Source organism: Artibeus jamaicensis, unplaced genomic scaffold (genome assembly GCF_021234435.1).
Source record: "Artibeus jamaicensis isolate MK-2021 breed Jamaican fruit bat unplaced genomic scaffold, CSHL_Jam_final contig_402, whole genome shotgun sequence".
NCBI classification, from domain to species: domain Eukaryota; kingdom Metazoa; phylum Chordata; class Mammalia; order Chiroptera; family Phyllostomidae; genus Artibeus; species Artibeus jamaicensis.
In genome coordinates this window covers 6,868,586-6,896,017 of record NW_026521818.1, presented here as the reverse complement: position 1 = coordinate 6,896,017, position 27,432 = coordinate 6,868,586, and the positions used below count along the sequence as shown (strand labels likewise).

The window sequence follows — 27,432 nt, the reverse complement described above, 5'->3', positions numbered from 1 at the left end:
GCACAATTAACATTCTGAAGCAGATATTTTATGTTGAAAGGAGCTGTTCTCTGTAGTATAGGATGTTCAATGGCATCCACAGTCTCTACCTATTGGCTATCAATAGTGCTCCCCACCAAGCTGTGACAACCAAACACATCTCCAGATACTAAAGAAAAATCACTCCCAGTTGATAACCACAGTGTTAGATTACCATTCAGTCTTCACATTACTATGACTGTAATGCAATTCACAACAAAACTGTAAGGTAACAAGCTATGACTATTTCTCCTTTACTGCACAATCCTTTGTTCTCCCCACAATTAATAAAAGTCTAGTGATTGCCTTTGCATTTCTCTGTATTCGTCACTAATTCAGCCTTCCACCAGTTCGCTAATTTTTTTCCTCAAGATGTAAATTTAGATGGATCAGTTTCATTTTGAAGACTATCTATCCTTGTGCCTTCTGATCTGTACCAATCTCAACTGGTTGTCATTTACACCTGATACACATCTGTTATCTTATGCTGTCCTTTCACTAGCATCCTGTGGTTACCACACCTCTATCCTATATTAAATCTCATGTTTCTTGTAACCTGTTGAGATAGTACAGATCTGAAAATATCTCTACTTTATGCTCACACTTGATAATTTGGCTGGATAAATAACACCAGGTTGAAGATCACTTTCCTTCAGAATTCTGAAGACAGTGCTCTCTCCTGACAGGCTCCAATTCTGACATTAAAAAGACTGAATGAAGCCACTGCAATTCCTAGTCCTTTGCATGACCTGATTTTTCTGTCCAGATCAGGGATGTCCAACTCATGGCCTAGGATGGCTATGAATTGCAGGCCAACACAAAATCGTAAATTTACTTAAAGCATTAGTTAGTTTTATTACTAAGTTGTATACTAAGTTTTATTATTTAGATATGTAAATTTTCTATATTAATGATCACAAACTTGGGACCTGCTCGACAACTGTAAAAGATTATCAAAAGGGCTGCTACATAATTATGGTTATTCTGTGAGGACCTTTTTGCTTATCTGTGGTGGCCAATACTACAAAAATTATGCATGGACTTTTTTTTGTTCATGTTTTCATTAGTGTTTGTATATTTAATGTGTGGCCTAGAGACACCAAAAGGCTGGACACTCCTGGTCTAAAGTCCTTGGTTCTTCCTTCTGTCCCCAGTGTTCTGAAATTTCTTAAGTATCTATTTTTACTCACTGCACCAGCTATTCAATGATTTTACCTATCTGGAAACTCCTTCAGTGCTGAGGGACCTCATGGACTGATCCTCTTATGATTCTTAACCTTTCTCTGATTTCAAGCTGCCACCCTCCCTGGCTTTCTGGGAAATGCTCTCATCTTATAAGCCATCTACTGAGATTTGTGTTCCTGCTTCTCATATATTCTCATATATTTAATTGCCAAGTGCTTTTTGATTGTTTAAATTATGCTTTTACAGATTACCTTGTTTCTTGGTTGTAAAAATCTCTAAGGTGATAAATGGGTTTTTTAAGTTATCTTCTACCAGCATAGTTTGAGACCCCCTCCCGGTAGCTTTTTTTCCCAATCAGTTTTAATTCCTTCCCATGTCGGCCTCATGTTATGAGTGACAGACCACACAAAGCTATTTAGAAGGGTTGTCAAAGTGTGAGGCACCGTTTAAGGTGATCAGGCTTAATCATTTCATTGAGGAACCTCCATCGGCAGTCACTATCTTTAGGTCTTTCCTCATAGGGCTAGTCAGATGCCTGGAGAAGAACCTTTTAACCTGCTACCTGTAGAGTCAAGTCCAGGCAGTCATATTCTGCAAGCTGAGCTGGGGAAAGGGGCCAAGGTTTTTCAGCATGTATACAGGATATATAAATTCACTTCTGCTGTTTTTCAGTGTTCTCTTATTCTGGAGTACACTGACACTACTACAGTAATCCCTCATTCTGGTCTATCATGTCTGCTAAGTCGCATACCACTTTCCCTTCTGTTTTACAGTTTCCAAATGTTGTTGCTTATCTCTTCACCCATTCTTCCTTTCCTAGTGGGCTTACACATTTAAAAAAACAAAACGAAAAATTTTACTCTTTTAGTCTGTGTTCAGTCTACTATCTTTAATTAGAAATTCCCACTTCAATAAACTTCTAGAAGATCCTAAACACAACCTAAAAAGTAGTAAGAAAAAGCCTAAGACAAAGGAAATCCAATCCCAACCCAGAAAAGCACCAAGTGAAGAAAGGTAAGCTGGAAGAAACAGGACTAAAGGCGGGGAGGGCGCAGGGAGTGGGGGTGGATGGCAAGATCTATTTATGTAACAGAAGAGTGTCTACATCTTTCACTCCTTTAACAGAAGTTTCTTCTACAAAAGAATGGGGGAAAGGAGGACTAAACCAGAGGATCTTTTCTAACTTTACCACATAGGTTTGGGTACTGGCACCTCAAAACAAAACTGCCACGCAATGGTTCCCAAGAGTCCTCCAGTATAAAAGGCAGCTTTCTATCTACTAGCATCGCAGGATAACAGGAGAAGCCTATATCCACAAGCCCCTCTACAGCCTTACCTTCAGTATAAAAATGCAACCAAGAATCACTCAACATCTTAGGAAAACCTGGAGTATGACAAAGAAAAACTTAAATAAATTCAAAAACTGGTCCTGAAGGAAAGACAGTGTTGAGGGTATCTCTTAGAACCTTGGTACTCAGTGTGGACCCTGGACCAGCTGGCAGCATGAGTGTGAGAAGAGAAACACGTTTTAGTCATAAAAATACTGAAAACATTTACTTCCTAATGACCTCCTCAAAAGAAATTATTTTAGAATGTGCACCAGCAAAACAAAAATGAAAACCAAGATAGCATAAATATGAGCTTCATGAGAGAACAGAGACAACCTGGGAGAACTGTGATAGGTAATTCTAGTACACCAGATGTTTGGCAAGTCCAGACTGGACTAGGAGAGTGAAGATCTTCACAAGGGTACTTTTAAGGAAAAAAGAAAACATTCTGAAGAACAGATGGTATGATTGAAGATGTGACTGAGGATATAATAAAGGAGCAGATCGAGGAAGGGAGACAGTTAAAAACTGGGTATTTACATGATCATCTAACCACTATGCTGGACATCTAACACTACTACAGAATAATAATGAATGTAAACTATAACTGAAAAATAAAATTTAAAAAAAACTTTGGATATACTGGAGAAGACGGATAGATATACAAGAGAATCATGATCCACATCTGAAGCAAAACACCAAAATTAGAACAGAAAGACAATTCAAAAAACAAAGCATTTGAAAAATACCTAAAAGAAATCAAGGAATAATCTTTCTCAAGGGGAAAAAAAAAGCAGTCCGGCCAAGATGGAAGCGCAGGTGGAAACACTATGCCTCCTCACACAACCACGTTTAAAGACAACCAAGTTTTAGTAACAAAAACACAACCAAAACAGACAGAAAATTGAACTGTATGAAAGTCTGACAACAAACCATTCATCCAGACTGGTAAAAGGGGTGAAGTAAGCAACTGGCGGAACATGGTTGTGCAGGAAAAAATGGCCAGGTGGACCCAGGTGTGTGGGTGGTGGTTGGCAGATCCCGGGGGGTGGGATGGCAACAGGAGGAGCCCGTGGGGGTGCGAGACAGCTGGCTGACCGCTGTCACACATTCCCACTCAGATAAACCAGACAAAGGAGCGAGCAGTGAGACAGACCACTCAGGTGAGGGCCCCAGCAACAGGAATTAAAGCCTAAAAGCAACAAATGCAAAAACTTTTGGGGTCGAGGTGCCAGGAGAAGCTCCCAGGCTCACAGAGAGTTTGTTGGAGAAACCCATAGGGTCCTGGAGGGTGCACAGGCTTGCAAACCTGGGAGCCGGCACCAGGGAGCCCAGTTTGCTTGCGGTGAAGTGGCAGAGGGGACCAAAATCTGAGAGAGTGAGGAACAAATGCCATTGCCCCTCTCTGACCCACCCCCACATACCTAGCAACTGGGTCGCCCCACCCTGGTGAACACCTAAGGCTCCGCCCCTCATACATAACAGGTGCAACAAGACAAAAACATTATGGCTCAAGCAGAAGAACAGCTCAAAGCCCCAGAGCCAATACTTCTAAGTGACCAGGAAATAGCCAACATATCAGATGCACACTTCAAAACACTGGTGATCAGGATGCTCACAGAACTGGTTGATTTAAGTCACAACTTAAAGGAACAAATGAAGGCTACACTAATTGAAATGAAGGGAAATGCACAGGAAACCAATAGTGATAGCAAGAAAACTGGGACTTAAACCAAGGGAGCGATCAGAAAGAAAAAAAAATGACCAAACAGAAAAGAATGAAAAAACAAGAATTCAAAAAAAATGAGGAGAGGCTTAGGAACCTCCAGGACATCTTGAAACGTTCCAACATCTGAATTACAGGGGTATCAGAAAGGGAAGAGGAAGAGCAACAAGTGGAAACTTATTTGAACAAATAATAAAGGAGAACTTCCCCAACCTGGCAAAGAAAATAGACTTCCAGGAAGCTCAGAGGGTCCCAAAAAAGTTGGACCCAAGGAGGACTACACCAAGGCACATCATAAGTAATTACCCAAGATTAAAATGAAGGAGAGACTTCTAGAAGCAGCAAGAGATAAGGGGACAGTCACCTACAAAGAAGTTCCCATCAGAATGTCAGCTGACTTCTCAAAAGAGACCTTACAGGCAGGAAGGGGCTGGAAAGAAGTATTCCAAGTCAAGAAAGGCAAGGACCTACATCTAAGATTACTCTGTCCAGCGAAGCTATCATTTAGAATGGAAGGGCAGATAAAGTGCTTCCCAGATAAGGTCACGTTAAAGGAGTTCATCATCACCAAGCCCTTATTATATGAAATGTTAAAGGGACTTATCTAAGAAAAAGAAAATAAAAAATATGAACAGTGAAAGGAGAGCAAACTCACAGTTATTAACAACCACACCTAAAACAAAAGCAAACTAAAAGGACAGCTAGATCAGGAGCAGAACCATAGCAATGGAGATCACATGGAGGGTTAGCAACAGGGTAGTGGGAGGAGGAGAAGAGGGGAGAAGGTACAGAGCATAAGTACCATAGATGGTAGGGAGAAAATAGGGGGGAAGGGCAAGAATAGTATGGGAAATATAGAATCTAAAGAACTTGTGACACATGGACATAAATTAAAGGGGGGGAATGGTGGGGGAGGGGTATGCAGGGTGGAGGGGAATGAAGGGGGGAAATGGGACAACTGTAATGGCATAATCAATAAAGCATATTTTTAAAAAACAGACTTCTGGCCAAGATGGAGGCATAGGTAGACACACTGTGCCTCCTTGTACCACCAAAAGAAGGGCAACAACAATTTAAAACAAAAAGCCAGAACTGACAGAAAATCAAACTCTATGGAAGTCCAATAACCAAGGACTTAAAGAAGACACATTCATCCAGACTGGTAGGAGGGGTTTATTCGGGCAGCCGGGTGGAGAAGACTCAAGCAAGGGTGTGGCTGGTGGACCCAGCAAGGCGGTAGATTGTGGAGCGGCTGGTCCCCCATTCAGGCACAGATAAACTGGAGGAACAAAGCAGGACTGAGACCACACAACCTAGGGTCCCAGCTTAGGGAAATAAAGCCTCAAACCCACTGATTGAAAATATCTGTGGGGGTTGAGGCAGCAGCAGGAGAAATTCCCAGCCTCATAGAAGAGTTAGTTGGAGAGACCCACAGGTGTCCTACAATGTACACAAACCGACACCCACTCAGGAATCAGCACCACAAAGGCCTAATTTACTTATGGGGCGCAGGGGAAGTGACTGAAAACCGGCAGAGAGCAGAGCAAGTGCCACTGTTCCCTCTCAGACCACTCCCTCACCAACAGCACCAAAACCCAGCCATGTGGGTTGCCCCACCCTAGTGAACACCTAGGGTTCCCCCCCCACTACCTAACAGGCACATCAAAAAAATGGCCCAAACAAAAGAGCAGATCAAAGCTCCAAAAAAAGTAAACTAACCAACAAAGCGATAGCCAACCTATCAGATGCACAGTTCAAAACACTGGTAATCAGGATGCTCACATAAGTTATTGAATCTGGCGGCAAATTAAATGAAAAAATGAAGGCTATGCTAAGTGAAATGCAGAAAAATGCACAAAGAGCCAATAGTAATGGGAAGGCAACTTGGACTCAAATCAATGGTGTGGACCAGAAGGAAGAAAGAAACATCCAACCAGAAAAGGAGAAACAAGAATTCAAAAAAATGGTAAGAGGCGTAGGAACCTCCAGGACATCTTTAAATGTTCCAACATCCAAATTATAGGGGTACCAGAAGGAGAAGAGGAAGAGCAAGAAATTGAAAACTTATTTGAATAAAGGAGAACTTCCCCAATCTGGCAAAGAAAATAGACTTCCAGGAAGTCCAGGAAGCTCAGAGGGTCCCAAAAAAGTTGGACCCAAGGAGGAACACACCAAGACACATCATAATTACATTACCCAAGATTAAAATGAAGGAGAGAATCCTAGAAGCAGCAAGAGACAAGGAGACAGTCACCTACAAAGGAGTTCCCATCAGACTGTCAGCTGCTTTCTCAAAAGAGACCTTACAGGCAAGAAGGGGCTGGAAAGAGGTATTCCAAGGCATGAAAGGCAAGGACCTACATCCAAGATTGCTCTGTCCAGTGACGCTATCATTTAGAATGGAAGGACAGATAAAGAGCTTCTCAGATAAGGTCAAGTTAATAAAGGAGATGATCTCTAAGCCCTTATTATATAAAATGTTAAAGGGATTTATCTAAGAAAAAGAAGATAACACATAGGAATAATGACAGCAAACTCACAATTATTAACAACCACACCTATAACAAAAACAAAAACCAAGCAAACAACCAGAACAGAAACACAGCAATGAAGATCACACGGAGGATTATCAAGAGGAGAATGGGAGGGGGCGGAGGGGAGCAAAGGGACAGAGAATAAGTAGCATTAAGTAGCATGATGGTAGGGAGAAAATAGACAGGGGGGAGGCAAGAATAGTATGGGAAATGCAGAAGCTAAAGAACTTGTGACACGTGGACATGAACTAAAGGGGGGGAATGTGGGTGGCAGGGGGTGTGCAGGGTGGAGGGGAGTGAAAGGGGGAAATGGGACAACTGTAATAGCATAATTAATAAAATATATCTTAAAAAAAACCAAATGGCAATTCATTTGGACAATTTCTTTCAAGATCCTTACCAAGGTAACTGGACTGACTGAAAAGATACAAAACACAACAAGGTATCCTAACAGAAAAGAAACAAAATTCTAACCATTGTAGATTTCCCTCTACCGTGAAAAATATGTACATAGTTATACTAACAAATGTTATTTATTACTATTGAGCTTTTGCAATCAACAAATAGTAAAACAGACATATACAGTTATAAAATGAAATGTAAATATTATCGTTTCTTACATTTTTATTTTAGGTTCACCTGGATAGAAGCTAAAGGGTAAGAAACAGAAGAAAAGATAGGGTAGTAATTGCTCACCTTATCAATTAGAGACTCAAGAGACACTGTAAGTTCATAGATCAGAAATATAATTTTAAATATATAAAGTTACAAAGGTAAACAATGCAATAATTTAAAAATGATGCAAATATGTTGGAAGTAGGCCAAGATCAACAGTATGTGTAGTAACTAAATCCTCACCTAATATCTACCAAAGTAAACTAAATCCTCAATCTAAAGTTGATAAAACAAGAATTTGGTCCAAGTATATTTTAAAATATTGAAGTATTCACCAGAATTCAACACAAAACAGGTAACACACTGGGAAACAGAACTGGGATAGAAAGGAGTAGGTCAGGAGACTAATACTTTCCATTTATAAATTCTCCCGTACGGTTCTGATTTTTTAAAGAACCTTACATGTGAGTGTATATCTTAATAGTTAACAGCTGACTTTAAGAAATTTTTTTAAAAAGGATATTTTGATACATGAAAATCACTCTTCAGTGCTTGCATTCTATGTATATTTAACTGTTTTTTAAAGATTTAAAAGTATGTGTGTATATATATGGATATGTACACAGTAATAAAATGCTTTCCACGATACTTGGTTATGGGAAAATTTCTCCATATCACAAAATATCTTCTTGTCAATGTTCCCAAATAGAAAGAATATTAGAACAAGGACTGCAATTACTACAAAAATGTTTCAGTAGAAATGACCACTAAAATGGCCAAGTTGAAGATGAGCACAAATTATTTAACTTATGCAATCACCAAAATTACATCAACCTTTGTTGCCAGACAATACCTTTCTCCTTTTTAACAGTAACCTCACCATTTAATTCTTGTGTGTGTGTGTGTGGGGGGGGACTTTCCAATTCTTTAATTTACTAATTTAAATAGTGTTGAAAAAGTCTGACTTTTAATGTCAAAAATCATGGTGTACCAGCCCTGGCTGGTGTGGCTCAGTGGATTGAGCACCAGCCTGTACACCAAAGGGTTGCTGATTCGATTCTTAGTCAGGGCACATGCCTTGGTTGCAGGCCAGGTCCCCAGTAGGGGGCACTTGACAGGCAAACCGCACAATGATATTTCTCTCCCTCTCTTTCTCCCTTCCTTCCCCTAAATAGAAATAAATAAAATTAAAAAAGAAAAACCCAGGGAGTACCAAAGACAATATCTCCATAAAAATGGTGCCAATTTCCTCTTTTATATACACACGTTTTATTATAAAGCAATTTTTGCTCACGAACATTTTTAGACAAAAGCCTTCCCTTCCTCTCTTCTAATTCTAATCCACCCCGAGTAACCAGTGATATCAGTCCATGTACAGATGACCCTTGAAAAATATGGGTTTGTAATGCACAGGTCCACTCATATGTGGATTTTTTTCAATAAATACTGCAAATATATTTTCCCTCAAGATTTTCTTAATCAGTTAACATTTTTTTCCTCCAGCTACTTTACTATATAGAATACATATAACTTGCAAAATGTATGTTAACTGTTTGTTACCAGCAATGCTTCTACAAAACCTAACTAACAAAACCTAACTATTTGTAGTTAGGTTTTGGGGAATCAAGTTATATACAGGAAGGCAAGTTTTATGAGGATTTTTGACTGCACAGGGATTCATTCTTTCATTTCTCTTGTGCATCCACACATACACAAAATATTTAAAAATCTCTTTCAAAAACAGGTGTCAAATGACTAAGTATTACATCATGCTCAGTACACTGTATACAACTTTTCAAGACAGATTTTCCCTCAGTTTACTGTCTGCTAAGTTTCTTAGGAATTTCTAATGGCTACACAGTATCTCAGTAAATGAAATGTTGCATACTGAACCATTTAAAAAATAACACTGGATGTCTTAGGTTATAAGCAGTCTAATGGTTACAAAGTTACATCTTGAAAATTTAAGTCTCTTGCGCTGATTTTTCACATCAAAATCAATCTCAAGTTTTCATTTTCTTCAAAATTTATTACTATATGGTCATAACTGAAGTAGTGAAGATAAGTGGAGATATATGCTTTATCAGAAATCAATTTTAAAAAACCTTTTCAAAATACTAGTAAGAAGAAATGAGGAGAATATAAAGGGAGTGAAAACAAGAGTCAAGACCAAACTCATAAATCAAGAGGTGCTTAAAAGACCACGTGCAGAATAATTAACCTTTTCAACCTAAGCTTATTTTCATAGAAATTAAACTCCAAGTACAAAAAACTTTCTGAAAAAAAAAACCCATAATCAAAAGCCTAAACTGTTAACATTAAAAATCTCTAATCAACAGATATTATAAATATTAACTCAAAAACAGGATAGTTTTCAAAACTTGAAGCTTTAAAAACTGGTTTACCTAGTCCTAATTTTATTACTATTTTTTTAATCCTCACCAGAGGATTTTCTTTAAAGATTTCATTTATTTATTTTTTAGAGAGGGGGAAAGAGAAAGAGGAGAGAAACATCAATTCATGGTTGCCTCTCACACACCCCCAACTGGGGACCTGGCCCACACCCCAGGCATGTGCCCTAAACTGGGAATCAAACAGGCAACTTTTTGGTTCCCAGGCCTGCGCTCAATCCACTGGGCCATACCAGCCAGGGCCGAGGTTTTTTTGTTTTGTTTTCTTTTGGTTTTTTTTGAGAAAGAGAAAAATGTCAGTGTGAGAAACATCTAACAGCTGCCTCCTGTACACATTCTGACTGGGGATTGAACCTGCAACCTTTTGATGTATGGGATGACATTCCAACCAACTGAGCCACATGGCCAGGGCTGGTAGCCCTAATTTTAGAACACATCGTTCTTATTTAAACAGCCAGTACATAATAATTGAAAAAAAGAAAATTCTTAAAGGAAAAAAATGTCACTCCATTCCAAAATATTTGTACAAATAGCTTTTAAAACACTCACTGGAAAACCAAGAAAGAACCTAAACACTCAAGAGATGTTTAACATAGCGTTTAGAAACAATCATTTTGTGAGTAAACAGGTTCCACATATAAAATTGATCACCTTCATAATGGTTGCTATTTCTCTAAATGATGTAGTCCTCCATAATATACAAAATAAATCCAATATTAGTAGGAAGATAAGTTTAGATGCCTATAAAAAGGTATGTATAGTTACCCATTTTTTCTAAATAAACCTGTATCATTATTAATCCATACATAATTAATGCTCACCTTTCCAAATACTCATCTTTATCTTTTTTTCTAACTATAAAACACACATCCTTTTTAAAAAATCTTGAAAACACAAATAAAAAAATTAAGAAACAACAACCCCACTTTTAGCACATGTTCTACTAGTCACTTATCCATGAAGACCAACAGATCAAACTTTTTTTCCTTACAAAACTTGGGATCACAGAAAGTGCCTTTTAAGTGGTTCATCCGAATCTACTACATTCCAAAAATTATAATCATACCATCATCAAAGAAATAGTAACATTACTTCTTAGTAGTTGCCAAATTATTCTATTATTTACATATAGCTTTCTTTTTTGGGGCTTAAAATATTAGGCTTGATTTTCCATTGCATCCACCTGGTGTAAAAGAACAAGCACAAGCATTGTAAAGGCCTATTTCAAATCTCGGTTTTCTGAAATAGAATGTGATCTTGAGTAAATTACAACCGCCCTGTCAGATGAAAATGGAAATAACTGCACCTACCAAACAGGGCTGTTTTGAGGGTTATATACAATATGTAAAGGAAGGACTCAGTGCCTAGCACCCTTTAATAGGAAAGAACTAATATTTGCGAGTAATTTCACAAATATTAGTTCTTTCCTATTAAAAAAAAAAGCATGAATGTGACACAACTATTAGAAGTCAGGCCTGTAGACATAAATACAGTAATGATCATTGGAAAGGTGCTTTTTATCAGAGTTTTAATTCACTTGTAATTTAAATTATTCCACAACCACTTACACCTGACAAGTCAGGGTAGCAATGAACCAAAATTTTTCCTCGGGGACGGGGAGATACATTTTTTAAGTTCATTTTACACGTTTGGCTCTCTGATATCATAGCTGTCGTCGGGGACAAGAGGTTAAAACTGAAGACAATTTATCTTGTGAAAGTGTAACTAGCGTTACAACCCTGAGGTTAAGAACTTCCCCTAGTTAGTGTGGATCGTTGCGTCCTGATTGATGTGATCCAGCCGGCTGGGCGCCCCGCCCCACAGCAAAGGTCGCGGGTGGATTCCCCCGCGTGCGCGCGCGCCCGGATGGCTGGTCGGCCCAGCAGGGGCGCGGACCCGAGAAGCCGATAGATGTTTCTCTCCCTTTCGCTCTCTCCCCCTCCCCCTCTACCAAAAAGACTGACTTTGATGTGAAAAATACACAAATTTTTTAAAAAGTAAAAGGATAATTAGGAGAGGCAAAGGAAACCAGCTCTAGACTTTGCTTTCCCCTTCCGATGACAGGTTTTGGGGATGAACATGTGAGTAATTCTTTATACCAATTTACAGAAAAAAATGCCACGGGGAAAACGGTAAGTTTGAAAGCTGCTCCCTGCGGAGTTCCGGGGACCTGGATTTTAAGATTTAAAACCTTGAGGTCTTTCGACAGAATTGGGGACTGAGACGGAGGGAAGCGAGCGAAGACGGTCTGTAAAAGTCTGAGGCCGAAAATGCAACGAGGGGGAGGGGCAGCCAAAAAACGCCACGACCCAGGCTCCGGAGCAGCGGCTTGGCTCTTCGCAAAAAATAATTGGGAATGAAGAAAATGAGGAAATTCCGGGGCTCCGCGAAGACGCTGGACGGGGTACTGAGAAACAGGGAGGCTGTGGCGGAAAAAGAGGAGGTGGTGTCCGAGAGAAGGGTCCCCCAGGGAAAGGGAGCGGCGGCGGGACCGGAAAGCGAGGACAAGGATTTGGGCGGGGGGAGGAGGCGTAGAGGCCTCTGCGGTCCTCAAATCGGAGGAAAAACGAGCAAGGGGACCAAACGGGGCCGGGACAGCGCGCTGCGCCGTGGTACCTGCAGAGATCGTCCAGGACGCTGCCGGGAATCTCCACCCGTTTGGTCTCCATGATGAGGACCCACAGCAGGAGCAGTGCATCCCGGCTCAGCGCGCCGGGGACCGAGAGTACGGCACGGAGACTCCGGCTAGCCGGAGAGTGGGCTGCAGCGGCGGCTGCGCTAACGAGCTAGAGAGGGGGAAGGGGTGAGACCTGCTCACTTCCGTCCTACACCCTCTGCCCAGGACCCCCGAGGCTGGGCCGTGGTATAGGGCGGAGCCCCGGCAGTTACGCCCCTGTTCCACTTGAACAGCCCAATGGGAAGCTGGGAAATCGGGAGCCTGGACGCGTAAGCCAATGAGACGTTTCTTTATTGGTCCGTTGGCCCCATTCGTCCTCAAGCTCCTCAATTGCTACTTAGAAAACCAACTTCCCGCCGCCTATAGCAGTGGAGGAGATATGCGCATGCGCATCATGCACTCGCTGCACTACCAGGAAGTCTACAGGGCTCAGATCTTTACTTTAGATCCCATCACTAACAGCAGTACTTGGGCGTAGTCTGCTTGTCTTCTTCGTGATTGAGCTGACTTCTACTTTGCAAGGCAGACACCACGAAAGCATTCAGCTCTGCTCGAGTGTGCATTCACGATTCCGGTCATCGAAATATCCTGCACACACTCACCGCTGCCCCAAGGCCAAGGGCTGTGTGTCCTTTCACTACAGACTCCTAAAGACAATAGTTATTTTTGTGGTAGCTCACCTCTGTCCCTCTTCAGGCACCAAGCTCCCAAGGTGAAGACAAGGACTTTATCCCAGTGTCTGACACGTAGTGAACCTGAACCCAGGAATCGGCATTCTATCTCTACACACTCAACACTACCCAATCTGCTAGTTCTCATTCAGTCCTCATCCGGTTTAATGGAATCCAATCCATTGGAGACACTACCTCCTCCTTTAACATCAGACCCACGGGTTCTCACAATGCCTGGTCACTAGTTTAATTAATTGTACCATTTAATCTCCCAACGTTTCTCTTAATTTCTATCCAAATGCCCACATTTACATCAGCTCTGCATTATTTCTCCTCACTAGCAACAGTTGCCGAACCAAGGACCTCTGCTTCCATTCTTGTCGTTTATAACTGCCCAAGTTTTACTTTGTTCGGTTATGACCGGTTACTATCTTTTCAGCTTCTGATGTGTGATCAAGCCCAAATTGTTACCATCTGTTTTAGAGCCCAGTTACCATTTATTTTACTCACCTGCTTTCCATCTTTGTTTTTTAACTGAAATTCATCTACTAGCCACCTATAGAGTTTTTACTTTTCTCGAGTTCTCTTTTGTTCTTTAGATCTCTTTGTTGTAGTGTCATAGCCTTGCTTCATAGATTTCTTATCCCGATGAGGATATTAATACATTTTAAAAGTTTTCTTCTTCCTGAAGTCTCATATTCCTCTCAGCTGCTTTCTGCTGTTAATCTGATCTCCATTTATCATATGAGCGGTTTTCTGGTGGTCCTCAACTACAGGCATACCTTGTTTTATTGCTTTTTGCTTTATTGCACTTCACAGATGTTGCATTTTTTTATAAATTGAAGACAAAGAGATTTGTAAAGCAAAAAGATTATGGTTCACTTTATTACAATATTCACTTTATTGCAGCAGTCTGGAACAGAACCCACACTATCTCAGAAATAATCTGTATTCACACTTAAGAGTAGGGAACTAAAAACTGGAGTTAAGTGCTATAAAAGGTGATTGGAAGTTCCCAGCATGTAGGTGGGACTAGTTTCCTGAGAGCTTCACTGTAGGATGATCTGGCTGAGCTGTTAGCTGGGAACACATGGTCAGTATCTGTGGGTCATTCTTTCCAGCTGGTCAAATTCCCTAAAGAGAATATCCTTCCAGTTGTAAACTTAAGAAATGTCCAAATCTGTAGAGAATTTCTATAAGTGTATTTGACCCAAACTAGGATCATAGCCAGAGAGCAAGATCTCAAATGCTCCCAAGAATGGCAGCTTTGCAGCTTATTTTTTACATCAGACTCAAAGGAAAAGACGTAAGGAAGATGCATAAAATCCATTGGTGGTAGACTGAAGAAGTAGGACAAAGCACATCAGGGAAATCTCTAGGACTGGATGAAAGGCAAAATTAGAGAAACACATACATTTACATTGATAGGTACAGGATAGTTAACAACTAACATTTACAGTGCAGAGATGGTATGTGGGAAACAAGAAAACAATGAGCAGTTCCATGGTCTTGTGCCTTGGTCCCCTCAGTTATGTCTTTAAGGGGTAGGAAAAGAAAATTACTCTGAGATTTTACAGGTATGTCATCCTAGATACATAAGAACAATGGATAAATCTCACTTAAGATAAAGTCTGATCTTTGCTAAAGAAGTTATTGGCCCAGGACATGAATACCCACTATGACCTGCCTAATTAATAATTTTATAATCAGACCACTCTGTGTGGTTACTTTTGGTCACTGAGCTTGTCAGACCTGCCAAGAGGCCCTCTGAGCTTATTTCATTTATTACATACCCCTTTTTGTTCACACAAGCCAACCTGGAAGTATTCTGGGAGCCAAGTAGGGGAGCACAAGCTGGAGAATCCATTTGCTTTATTCGATCCCCCTTGGCACAGTATGAGTTTATTTTGGGTTTCCTAAGAAGCAGACCCTGAGACAAGAATTCGAGTACAAGTAGTTTATGTGGGAAGTGATCCTGGGAAAGGTTGGTAGCAAAGCAGGGAGGTGAGTCAAGGAAAGGAAGAAAGCCAATGAAAGAATTATTATCAAGAATGTTAGCACTGTGAGTAACTGGAGCTCATTCTGCTGGAGAACTTTGGAGTAGAGTATAAAACACACCTTAGAGTTATATCACTCAAGGGCGTAGGAAGATGGAGTATTTGTATACTAACTTTCACCTGCCATTAGTTGAGGACTAGTCCTGGAGCCTGCACCCCAGTCTACCACATGGGGAGAAAGACAGATTCTGGGGGCTCAGAAAAAGCCCTCAGGCTAAGAAATGCAGATACTCCAGACAGCACATTGTAATACATTGATAGGGTGAAGATAAGCTGCTCAGGTAGTTCTATTTTGCTGGGTGAGCATGTTATCTGTCCTAACCGAACTTCTTTTCTCTGACTGGGGGACACCTTAGTGGCTATTTTTCTTAGATGTCCACTTGAAAAGTTTAAGTCTGGCTTTTAGAGTACTCTAGGTGACAGCAGTGAAACAATGGTGGAAAGCACAGTGGTGTTTACCCCCAAGGGGCGAGTGGTACACACACAAGCAGATCACCAGGCCCCTGCTGAAGGGGTTGGAGGAACTCTACCTGCTTCCTATCTTCTTTGTAGTCTCCCAGCCCAGGGGCAGCTATAAAACTCCTTTTTTGGCTCTTAGGGGCCAGGAAGTTCCCCAACTCTCACAATGATAAACCAATGTCCCCAACAAAAAGTCCCCTACAGAGATGTCTAGAGGTAAGCATCTTCCAAGTAACTTTTTTGCTCTTCCTGACCTCACCCCTGCCTCCCGACACACATTTCTAGGAGCTGGGCTACTGCACAGTGGAGCAGCCCTTATAGCAGTCCTCTGAGAAGTGATTTCTTAGAACCCAAGGCTTCATTCAAATCCAACAGCCCATCTGCCTGTAGCTCAAGAAAGGCACATAAACTGGAGTTCAGAGGAAAAGGCAGATGCTAGGGTTCTTAAATTGTAATATCGATATGAGTTTTAAATAATTGGGTCAATCGAAACGTTTGACAAGAAAAAAATTCTGAAATGTTCTAATTCAAATGACAGCAACCAGAGAGTGAGAGAAAGAGACAGAAAAGTTAGCCTGTAAATAGCTGTGGACCAGCTCTGACAAAACACTGCTCACATTCCTGTATATCTGTAGGAATTTCAGATTAATTTCAGGTGGCTATTTCCCCGATTTTCCAAAAGAGAGACGATCCAGGCACCAGAGAATTCCAGGAGCCTCCACTTCTTCACACATGAACTTTGCAATCTGCTGCCCACAGCCAAGCCACAGTAGCTGACACTTCTCCCTGTGGACTCTCTGCTCCTATCCCAGAACTAGCCGCACTTCGCCTTCTCCTACACTCCTTGTCTAGAGATGATGAAAATCATTTCAGAGTGGTTTACATCTTTCTCCCCTGCATGTGCTGTATAAAAACGCTTGCAAAACTCTGGAAAACGAATGTGTTGTCTTGCTACTGGTGGTTTAGACACCATGGCCCAAGACTGTTTTGTGTTTTTTTTTTAATTTTGCTAACAATGGACTAATAAACACTTTCTTTTAGTCCTAGCCAGCCTGGCTTAGTTGGCTGGGTGTCATCCTGCAAAGTAAAAGGTCATCCTCCCCTTTCCCCGACTTCCCCTCTCTCTAAATAAACAAATAAAATCTTAAAAAAAAAAAAAAAAAACCACTTTCTTTGAAAAAAGATTTTCAGCTGTGGAAGTTAAAATTTTGTTTTTAACACCTTTAAAGCTCTAAAGTATGCTATCTCATTTAGGCTTTAACCACATGGGATAGGCAGATTAATTAATAAGGCTTATAAAGATTGAATGATTAAATCATTGTGTGTAATGGAGCCAGGACTAGAATTCAGTTCTTCCAAACTCACAGCAGGAATTCTGCTTTAGGGAGAATGATACAATAATAATTATTAATGCCTATACAGCCATCACAGTATACAATTCTTTTCAAATATAATAATTCTAACAATTGTTAAGGGAAAAAAACCCTGGGCCTAAAATGGCATCACTGATGCTAAAAGCCCATGATACCGAACCTAGACCTAATAGCTGATCTAATTTCAGTTTCTACTTTTCCCAGAAATGTGATTTTAATCAACCAGTCTGGAATTTTCTAAAACTCTAAAGGCTATCATATATATAAATACTTGATACTTCTCTCTGTGTAGTAATAAAACATTATTTTATCTGCTATATATTCAAAATAAAAAATAAAGTATTAAACAATATAATCATTTTATAAAATAAAAATTTTATTCAGATTGCAATTTTAGGAGTGGGAAATAGCTTTGGGAAGAAAAATACTAATACTGAACTGACAGAACAGGAAACACTCTCTAACTATAAATACTTAATACTTGAATAAAAGAAAAATGCCTGTGTACCTATTTATTAACAGCAAAGGCAGTAAAGATGTCAGATTCCTTGTGAATAATGCTTGCTTTACCTCCAGAATATCCCAAATCTGCTTCTATCTAAATGGAGAAATATATATATTTAAATATAGTGATTTTAGTAATAGAAAGAATAATATATGCCAATCTGTCATTTAATATTTGCATAAATTATTTTCAGAAACTCTTTAGATATTTCAGATCCAAAGGTACTATTTTTACATGCTCATTATCCCTAAAATAAAATTTATTTGACAAGGAGAAGTTAAATTTTGTCATATATAATAAGATAGTTGATAGGTATAACATACAACTTCATTAATTACTTATGTCCCCAAGCTGTAATGAATTAACTTTAAAGGATCAATACAGCTTAACTATTAAAGTAAGATTTGCTTACCACCCTGATTAGTATTATAATCTTTTAATAATATTTTATATATATTAAAAGATTTTTAATATTTAAAAACTTAAAAGATTTTAAGTTTTGTGGACATGTCATTTCTGCATATTCTTTTTTAAAACAAACTTTATAACAATATAAAGACCATTCTTAGGTCACAGCCTATGCAAGAACCAGTTGGATATGGCCTGCTGGTTATAGTTTACTGACTCCTGGTGTAAAATGACATTTAATTTATAGAAGGAAAAACAGAGACCCTGAAAGGCACAGTAGTTTGCCAAAGTGAGTAATCATTTTAGTAGCTGAGTAAACAATAATTCAATGTACTGTAGATGCAAGAAATATATTTGACCTTATGCTTATACCAACTGTATTCAACACCTTTGAACATGGAAGAGAAAGCTGTATAAACCAACATTTACTAAAATACAATCTTCACATAAATATTTTATTACCTCTGGGTAAAAAGAGGAGGAAATTATTAAGAGTTGGGAATGGTGCTGACTGCAGTATAATTTTATTTATCCTCCCTAACCCTCAATCTTCAAAATGAATTACTTTAAAATGTTTCACAACTTACTATGAAGTACAGAAGTTATTAATTTGAAATAGGAATAGAACAAGTTTACTTTCTGCAAAATTTAGACAAAATATCAGCAATGCCCATCCATTGTTTGACCACAGAACTAAATAGGGTTAGCAGTAGTCTAAAAAATGGCACCTGAGATGACCATGTAAATTGCAAAGTTAAAAGAGGACGACGATAAGTAACCAAACGAAAAGGGCCCTATGCAAACAACTCATAGTCACTGGAAATAAAGATCTCAAGTATATTCTGATCTAAAATGCAATTTGATTACAAGCATAAATGAATTGACATGTTCACTAAATATTTTGTTTTATTTGAGTCAAACTTCTTTTCTAAGGAAAGTTGTAGCTCTGCTATGAGGCCCACCAACAAATAAGAATGTTAAGAATAAGATTCTTTTAACAAATATTTACTTACTTACTTACTTACTTATTTATTTACTTACTTACTTATTTATTTATTTATTTATAGAGAGGGGAAGGAAGGGGGGAAAAGAGGAAGAGAAACACCCATGTGAGAGAGAAACATCAATCGGTGGCCTCTCTCACAGGTGCCCTGACTGAGACTGAACCCACTACATAAAGAATAAGATTCTTTAATTATATGACAAAATTCCAACTTAGCCACCTCTCTGCCTGGTATCTAAAGCCACAAAGTGTTCACTACTGGGTTTTGAAGAAATTAAAAATAGAGAATATTATATTTCCATGAAATAGAGGGATATGCTATTTGCTAATAATGGTGGGTATAGGCTGGACATAATAGTTTCACCTGCAGAGCTTCTTTAAACTGTACATTTATCAGGGTGAAAGATCTTGCAGGCATGATATTTGAAAAAGATTCTTCATAGTGAGAGTCCATTCCTGTCCTCTCATTACCTAGATTTACTAAAACATAATAGTTTGGGCCCAAGAAGGCCTGCATGAGAGTCACCTGGTGGGAGGGGTGGGGGTAGGAATGGTGTTTAGCATCTCAAGAGCTTATGCATATTTAATTTTGAAAACAATCGTGTTAGGAGATGAGATTAGAGAAGTAGGCAGGGTTTAATTTGGACAGGTCTTCGAATACATAATAAAGAGTTCAGATTTTATTTTAAGGCTAGAAAGCCATTGGAGGGTTTTAATAGTTCTAGGTGTTGTGAGGCAAAATGTAAGGCACATGTGCACAGTTCCCAGGAAACCATTGAGAGGCTGCTACAGTAACTGAAGTCACACGCAATGGTGGGTTTGACTTGGGCAGCGGGAGTGGTTGGAATTAGGGTAAATTTTGTTAAGTGGACTGAGACTGCAGTATGAGTAAAAGAGATGAAGCAAGGACTACTCCTTATTTTCAGACCCGGTAAGGTGAGTGAAGGTACCATTTACTGAGACAAAAGAGAAGGGAAGAGTGGCTTTGGGCTGGGATTAAGGGAAGACAGAAAATTCTGTTTTGACAATTGACTGTGGGGGTGGAAGAGGGCAAAGGGGGGGAAATTGGACAACTGTAATTGAGTAACAGTAAAAAATTATTTGGGAAAAAGGAAACTCATCATTTAAAAAAGACTTATTAGACTATGAATGAGATTGAAGGCATGAAATAACTTGAGGAGAAGGTAAAGATAGGGATGAGAGAAGGTTAAAAAAAAAGTAAGTCCTAGGGTGCCCAACAGTTCAAGGATGGGGAAAAAAAATAGGCCAATTCAGCAACAGGAAATAGCTTCGGAAAAGAGAAACACTGATACTGAAAAACTGACAGGGCAGGACACACTCTCCAACTCTAAATACATCATTTAGGATGATGTCATAGAAACCAAGGAAAGCAAGACTTCAAAAACTGGTGGCGGGGGGTCAACAGAGTCAAAGGATACTGAAAAGTTGATTTAGAAAAAGGCAAAGAATTGACTGCTAGATCTACCATGCTGGAAGTCAATGGTGACGTAGACAAAGACAATCTCAGTGAAGTAAAGTGGAGCTAATACCTAACTGGATTAGAGAGACAGGGAACCTGGTGACCTGGGAGGGAAGTCTAGTGAGGAAGGTTCACAGAGACATTCAACTGAGTTGATAATGTTTTATTTCTTAAATTGGGTGGTTCCTGCATGGTGTTTGCAACACTACTCTTAAAAATAGACAGCTCTATAAATTAATTTTATTACCTAGAAGACTTGGAAAATGGGATAATGCATAGATTCAAAGGTAGATTTTTATTTGGTTTTTATTTGAAAATAAGACAATAAAATGTATTTGCTTATGCCGGAGAATAATCTAAGAGAGAGGTAAAAATTTATTACTGAAGGTGGGGGATAAATATTGAAGCAAAGTCCTTGGGTAGGAAAGGGCAGATTGACTCAGTGAACAAGTAGAAGATGCAGCCTTGGATGTAAGAGTGACAGTTCATCCTAAGATAGAGTAGAAGGCAGAGCTGGTAGTGGGAAAATTAGGCTAAATCTCTGCTGATTGCACTTATTTTGACTGCAAAACAAGGTCATCTGTGGGAAGAAGCAAAGAAATATTGGATATTTGAGGAAAGAGAAAAAAAGTAGGGAGAATGAAACAACAAATTTACTACAGAGTAATTTATTATGACTACAGAGTAGTTCAACTTTGAATTTGTGGCTATAAATTTTAAGTAAGGAAGGTACTCCTAGTCTGTGCTTTTTCTTCATATGTGTTCACCTATTAGGGTTCAGACACGGAGTAAACAGAGTTTGGTTTAAACAGGTTTGAAGATTTGCAAGCCAGTTAGAGTATAGGGCAGGGGTGTCCGATCTTTTGGTGTCTCTGGACCACACTGGAAGAAGAAGAGTTGTCTTGGGCCACACATGAAATACATTGCGACACATAATCACAAAAAAACTCAGAATGTGTTAAGTAAATTTATGATTTGTGTCGGGCCACATTCATAGCCATCCTAAGCTGTATGTGGCTTGTGGGCCTCAGGTTGGATACCAGAGAGAACAGGGTGAAAGAGTTGCGTATATTTTCAAGGGATTGATCATAATGATGGATCATGGAATCTAAGCTGGAAAATGAAGGAACATGATACAGTCAGCTAAAAGTAGATACAGAACTTGCCTGTGCTACAAACATAACTTAATTTGCTAAACGCCACACAACATAAAATCTCTCCATCTCCTCTCTCTTACTTCTTAGCATTGATTTACCCTCCGGTAACAGGAAGCATTTTTTCTTCAGAAGTAACTCCGCCCTCTCTCTCATCCATGCACTGGGTGGGTTTAATTCCACACTCCCGACCCCTTCACCTTAGCCCCCAACTCTCAGAGCATTTGTCACAGGGATAATCTATGGAATACTCTAAGAACCCAAGCCAGGCTCAAAGAAACCCAAGCCGGGAGATTTGCTGCGCTTATTGGGAGAGAAATGCCTTTTTTCTGCTCTGTGTGCTAAAGTGCTAAAAACACAAGGCAGAGACTTTGTGCCTTCTCACTCCAGACAGCCTGCCTGAGAATGAAGCCAACTGATAGGAAAAAGGGGTAACAGATGAAGAGAAACCAATTTCTGATTATACTGTTTGAGCCTGGAATCTCACAGAGCTTTGAACCATGTGTAGCCCCTGAGTTTTTCAAGACCTAAGCCAGAACTTTCTCTTTTGCTGATGGTGTCATTACTCTTGACCACCAGTTTGAGTCGAGTGTCTCGCCTCTTGCAATCCTGAATTTGACTAAGACACTAAGTCTGGTCTTGTGGTGCTTTGGGGAATCAAGGAAGTATTCTATGCCTACATTTTGAGTGTATGGTTATTGGGAGAGAAAAGCAGCATAAAAAAAGTTATGAGAGAGAAAGAGATGATTAGTCGGAGTGGAGCTTTTGGAGCAGCAGTCCAAAGCAGTCCAAAAGCATGAGGGGGATCTTGGGGTGGAGAGGGGGAACTGAGATCCCACAACTTTGATCCTAAACAGGAATGACCTCTGAAACCTGGAAAACGTGGGAACACTCCAATTACACTACCAAAATCAATATTTCATGAATGAAATATGATATCTTGAGAAAACTGTCTTGTAAGTCCAAGTGGGAAGAGCTGAATCAGACAGTTGGCTAACATTATTCACACCTCTAGAAAAACAATGAGTCAACAAGTCATGGAAGAAAGACCGAAAGAGATCTGAGATGCAGAACTTGGCACTGCCTCTCCAGTCCCCATGGACTGCAGACACACTGTGCTGCCAGCTTGGCTATCAGCTTGGCAGTACCCCCAAGTAGGACCTTTCACCTTGAAACATCATTCCCCTTAGGCTTCATTTCAATTCAACACTCTTCAAGCAACCTTAGATTACAATTGTATATGCTTTTCATCAGCATTGTTCAGGCTAATGCAGGACCTGCAAAGGAGAGGGGAGTCTAGATCAAAACCATTTGAGAGACTCAGCGCAAAGTACAAACACCAGGTTTGATGATCCTAAGCAGAACTAGAATTTGGGGGAGGGGTATGGAATTAGAAGGGGGTTGTTGGATAGGGGGTTACACTTTCTGAGTCAGAGACACAGTAATAAAAGATCGCATTGGAAATGAACAGAGAGATTTCGGTATTTGTTCTAAACCACATCTGGCCTTTGTTGCCTAGAGCTCTGAGAAATGGAACCGGCTTCAGGGCAAGGCCCACTTCTCTTGCTTCTAGGTTTTTTGACTGATAGAAGACTCCCTGCCCTCTAGGGGCCAAACCCAAATTTTCATTAAGGTTGGAAATACCATTAAAAAATATTATTTCTTTGTCCTAAACCTTTTCCCTTTAAAGAATACACATGTTGGGGACTTCCAGTCAAGACAGAGGTGTAGGTAGACACACTGTACCCCCTCACACACCAGAAGAAGGACAACAACAAATTTAAAAAAAAAACAATGAAAACTAACAGAAAATCGAACTCTATGGAAGTTCAACAACCAAAGAGTTAAAGAAGAAACACTCATCCAGATCTGTAGGAGGGGCAGAGATGGGCAGCCGGGCTGAGAGGACTCAGGGCAAGGCGGTAGCTGGTGGGCCCAGCAAGGTGGTGGATTGTAGGCCAGGAGGTCCCACATTCATGTGCAGATAAACTGGGAGGAAGAACTGGTGAGCAAGACAGACCATACAGCCCAAGGCTCCAGCTCAGGGAAATAAAGCCTCAAACCTCTGACTGAAAACATCTGTGGGGGTTGAGGTGCCAGCAGGAAAAAGTCCCAGCCTCACAGGAGAGCTCGTTGGAGAGACCCACAGGGTCCTAGAATACATATAAGCCCACCCACCGGGAATCAGCATTAGAAGGGCCCAATTTGCTTGTGGGTAGCAGGGGAAGTGACTGAAAACAGGCAGAGAGTGGAGCAAGTGGCATTGTTCCCTCTTGGACCCCTTTCCCACATACGGTGTCACAGCGCAGCAACATGGGTTGCCCCGCCCTGGTGAACATCTAAGGCTCTGCCCCTTACTATGTAACAGGCATGCTGAGACCAAAAAAAAAAAAAAAAAGGCCCAAATGAAAGAACAGATCAAAGCTCCAGAAAGAATACAACTAAGTGACAAAGAGACAGCCAACCTATCAGATGCACAGTTCAAAACATTGGTAATCAGATACTCACAGAATTGGTTGAATTTGGTTGCAAATTAGATTTTAAAAAATGAAGGCTATGCTAAGTGAAATAAAGAAATATGTACAGGGAACCAATAGTAATGGGAAGGGAAGTCATGGGAAGTCAAATCAACAGTGTGGACCAGAAGGAAGAAAGAAACATCCAACCAGAAAAGAATGAAGAAACAAGAATCCAAAAAAAAATGATAAGAGGCTTAGGAATCTCTGGGACATCTTTAAACATTCCAACATCCAAATTATAGTGGTACCAGAAGAAGAGGAAGAGCAACGAGTGGAAAAGTTATTTGAACAAATAATGACTTTAGTAAATAATAAAAAGGAGAACTTCTTTAATCTGGCAAGGAAATAGACTTCCAGGAAGTCCAGGAAGCCCAGAGAGTCCCAAAGAAGTTGGACCCAAGAAGGAACACACCAAGGCACATCATAAATACATTACCCAAGATTAAAGATAAGGAGAGAATCTTAAAAGCAGCAAGAGAAAAGGGGACAGTCACCTACAAAGGAGTACCCATAAGACTATCAGCTGATTTCTCAAAAGAGACCTTACAGGCAAGAAGGGCCTGGAAAGAAGTATTCCAAGTCATGAAATGTTGGGGACCACCCTGCCTGGCTTCAGGATTTGTAAACTGTCTCCCATGTCTAAGGCTGTGAGCGACCTGCAGAATGCGAGCCACTGAGGAGATAAGGCTTGTCTCTGGCAGCAAATGCTGCCCCTGCTTCATCTCCCTGCCCCCAAAGTATGGTGAAATGGTCAGAGACAAGTGAGACCTCTCAGAGGAGGGGCAACCTGGGCCAGACACAATCATTTGGGAGGCCATCATGGAAGGACTCGGGGGTGTGGGGGCTGCAACAAAGAGGGAGTGATGGACCCTTCAGCCCCTAGGATGAAGCCCGAGTCCCCATGTTCTCTGGGAGAAGTGCTTCCTGGCTCTAATCCACTAAGCCTAAAAACCTATGATGGGGAAGACGGTGCAAGGCTTGTGCTGGGAATGGTGGGCACCCTGGGTAATTAGGCCTGAGAAGGAATATGTGAAACCCTGTGAGACCTGCTTTGTTTACAATGCTTTTAGTTAGATGATAAGGGCCCGAGCAGAAGAAGAGTTTATGTTCCCAAAGTTCTGTAGTCCTTTAGCTGGCAGGCCCTGATTTAGAAGAAACCCTAATGGTTCTTTGTATACAATCTACTGTTTACTGCTTGACAATGATTAATAAGCTATACCTGAACTCCTGTGCAAAAATCCCAATAAAAGCCTGACTAGGCAAGGGTCGGGGTGCTCTGTCCCCTGGTGAGAGAGTTGCCCGGCTGATGCAGCTGCTCTCCCCTTGAGAGGGTGGCGAGGCCATTCTGAGGCTCTCCCCCCTTGAGCAAGTAGCCCTGCCGGCCCTTTTCCTCCACAGGACTCAGTAGTCTGTGTGGATTTGTCTCATGTCTCATCCATGATGCTGCAGTCACTGCTTGTCAGTGCATGCATCAATGAAAGGCAAGGACCTACATCTAAGACTACTCTATCAAGCGAAGCTATCATTTAGAATGAAAGGACAGGTAAAGTGCTTCCCATATAAGGTCAAGTTAAAGGAGTTCATCATCACCAAGCCCTTATAGTATGAAATGGTAAGAAAACTTATCTAAGAAAAAGAAGATAAAAAACATGTACAGTAAAATGACAACAAACTCACAATTATTAACAACAGAACCTAAAACAAAAACAAAAATGAACGAAGCAAACAACTAGAACAGGAACAGAACCACAGAAATGGAGATTACATGGAGGGTTATCAGCAGGGGAGTGGGAGGAGGAGAGAGGGGGAAAGGTACAGAGAATAAGTAGCTTAAATGGTAGATGGAAAATAGATTGGAAGCCCTGGCTGGTGTAGCTCAGTGGATTGAGCGCGGGCCTGCGAACCAGACAATCGCGGTTCGATTCCCAGTCAGGGCACATGCCAGGGTTGCAGTCAGGTTCCCTGCAGGCCAGTTCCCAGCAGGGGACACACGAAAGGCAACCATACATTGATGTTTCTCTCCCTCTCTCCTTCCCTTCCCCTCTAAAGATAAATAAATAAAATCTTTAAAAAAAAAAAAGAAAATAGATTGGGGGAGGTTAAGAATAGTATAGGAAATGTAGAAGCCAAAGAACTTACATGTAGGACACATGGACATGAACTAAATGTAGGTGGGGGGGGGTACACAGGGCAGAGGTAAATAAAGGGGGTAGAATGGGACAACTGTAATAGCATAATTAATAAAACATTTTAAAAAAAGAATGCACATGTCCAGGAAGAGCATTAATACATTAAACTTCATCACTCATACAGACATTCTTATTGAGAGGTTTTTTTTTAGTCCTTATTCATTTATGTTATTTTCCCAGGGCAAGGAGGGGAAGAGAAAGAGTCAGCATGTGTTTTACAAAATGATAAATAGCGATGGGATAGCAAAATCAACCATCAAATCAACAGTCCCCAGTGATGGAGGTCACCAAAGCCGAAGGGGGCTCAGTCTCCTGCAGTTCAGGAATGAGGAGGATTCAGGGACACAACAGTCACATGCTTTCCTGCCCTCCCACCCTTCTGCCCCATAAATTCAAGATTTCACACAAAGCTTTGGTTGCTAGCAGCAAACATGGAGTTACATTCATCTGTCTCCTACTACAGTCCTGTGACTACTTTGACATAAGTTTTTTGAATCTGCATAAAAGCTCCTGAGTGACTTGGATACACATTCATTTTCCCATTCTTTGCCTCCCAACCTCCCTTTCAAAATGAAAGGCCCCCTTATTGTTTCTCTCTACCCTAGGATTAGAGATTAAAATACAGCAATCTAAGTGTCTGGCATGAATCCCATATCAAGAAATGGTCTTGTCTTGGGGCACTGGGAAGAAGGGATGGAGTATTCTTAGCTTCATTAGGACTTTTGCAGAATCGCTTAAGAGATGGATGGGGTGACACCCCACACATTAAATGTGTGTGTGTGCGGGTACGTGGGCTTTGAGGGGTGTGGATAGAAAAGGAGATAGGGTAGGAGTCAAGTTTTTAGGACAGAAGATTTGCTCCAAAATAGGACAAGAGAAGAGGAAACAAAGGATGATTCAAGACCCCACTTCAAGAAAAGGGGTCTGCAAGCTTATGTCTCAGATACTTACTGCCTGGTGCAGAATATTCTATCACAGATGCTTTGGCTCTTTTTCTGAATACAAAAAGAAATTTGTAAACAGTAAAACCTCAAAAGAACATGGAGAAAGATCAACACATTTACACAAACTAGGCTACCTAGCAATCACTAGCTCAGCTCCTGAAGCTCAGCGCCCAGAC

At 40.5% G+C, this 27,432-nt stretch overlaps 1 protein-coding gene across 1 annotated transcript in view; it reads right to left on the bottom strand.

The window, feature by feature from the left end:
• DCP2 (decapping mRNA 2) overlaps positions 1-12,697 on the bottom strand; it is a 60,916-nt gene extending 48,219 nt beyond the window's left edge. Inside the window, exon 1 of the mRNA XM_037167028.2 lies at positions 12,434-12,697. Coding sequence (XP_037022923.2) covers positions 12,434-12,486 — 53 coding nt within the window. The 5' untranslated portion in view covers positions 12,487-12,697. The remainder of the gene's footprint in view (positions 1-12,433) is intronic.
• Positions 12,698-27,432: the final 14,735 nt, after the last annotated feature.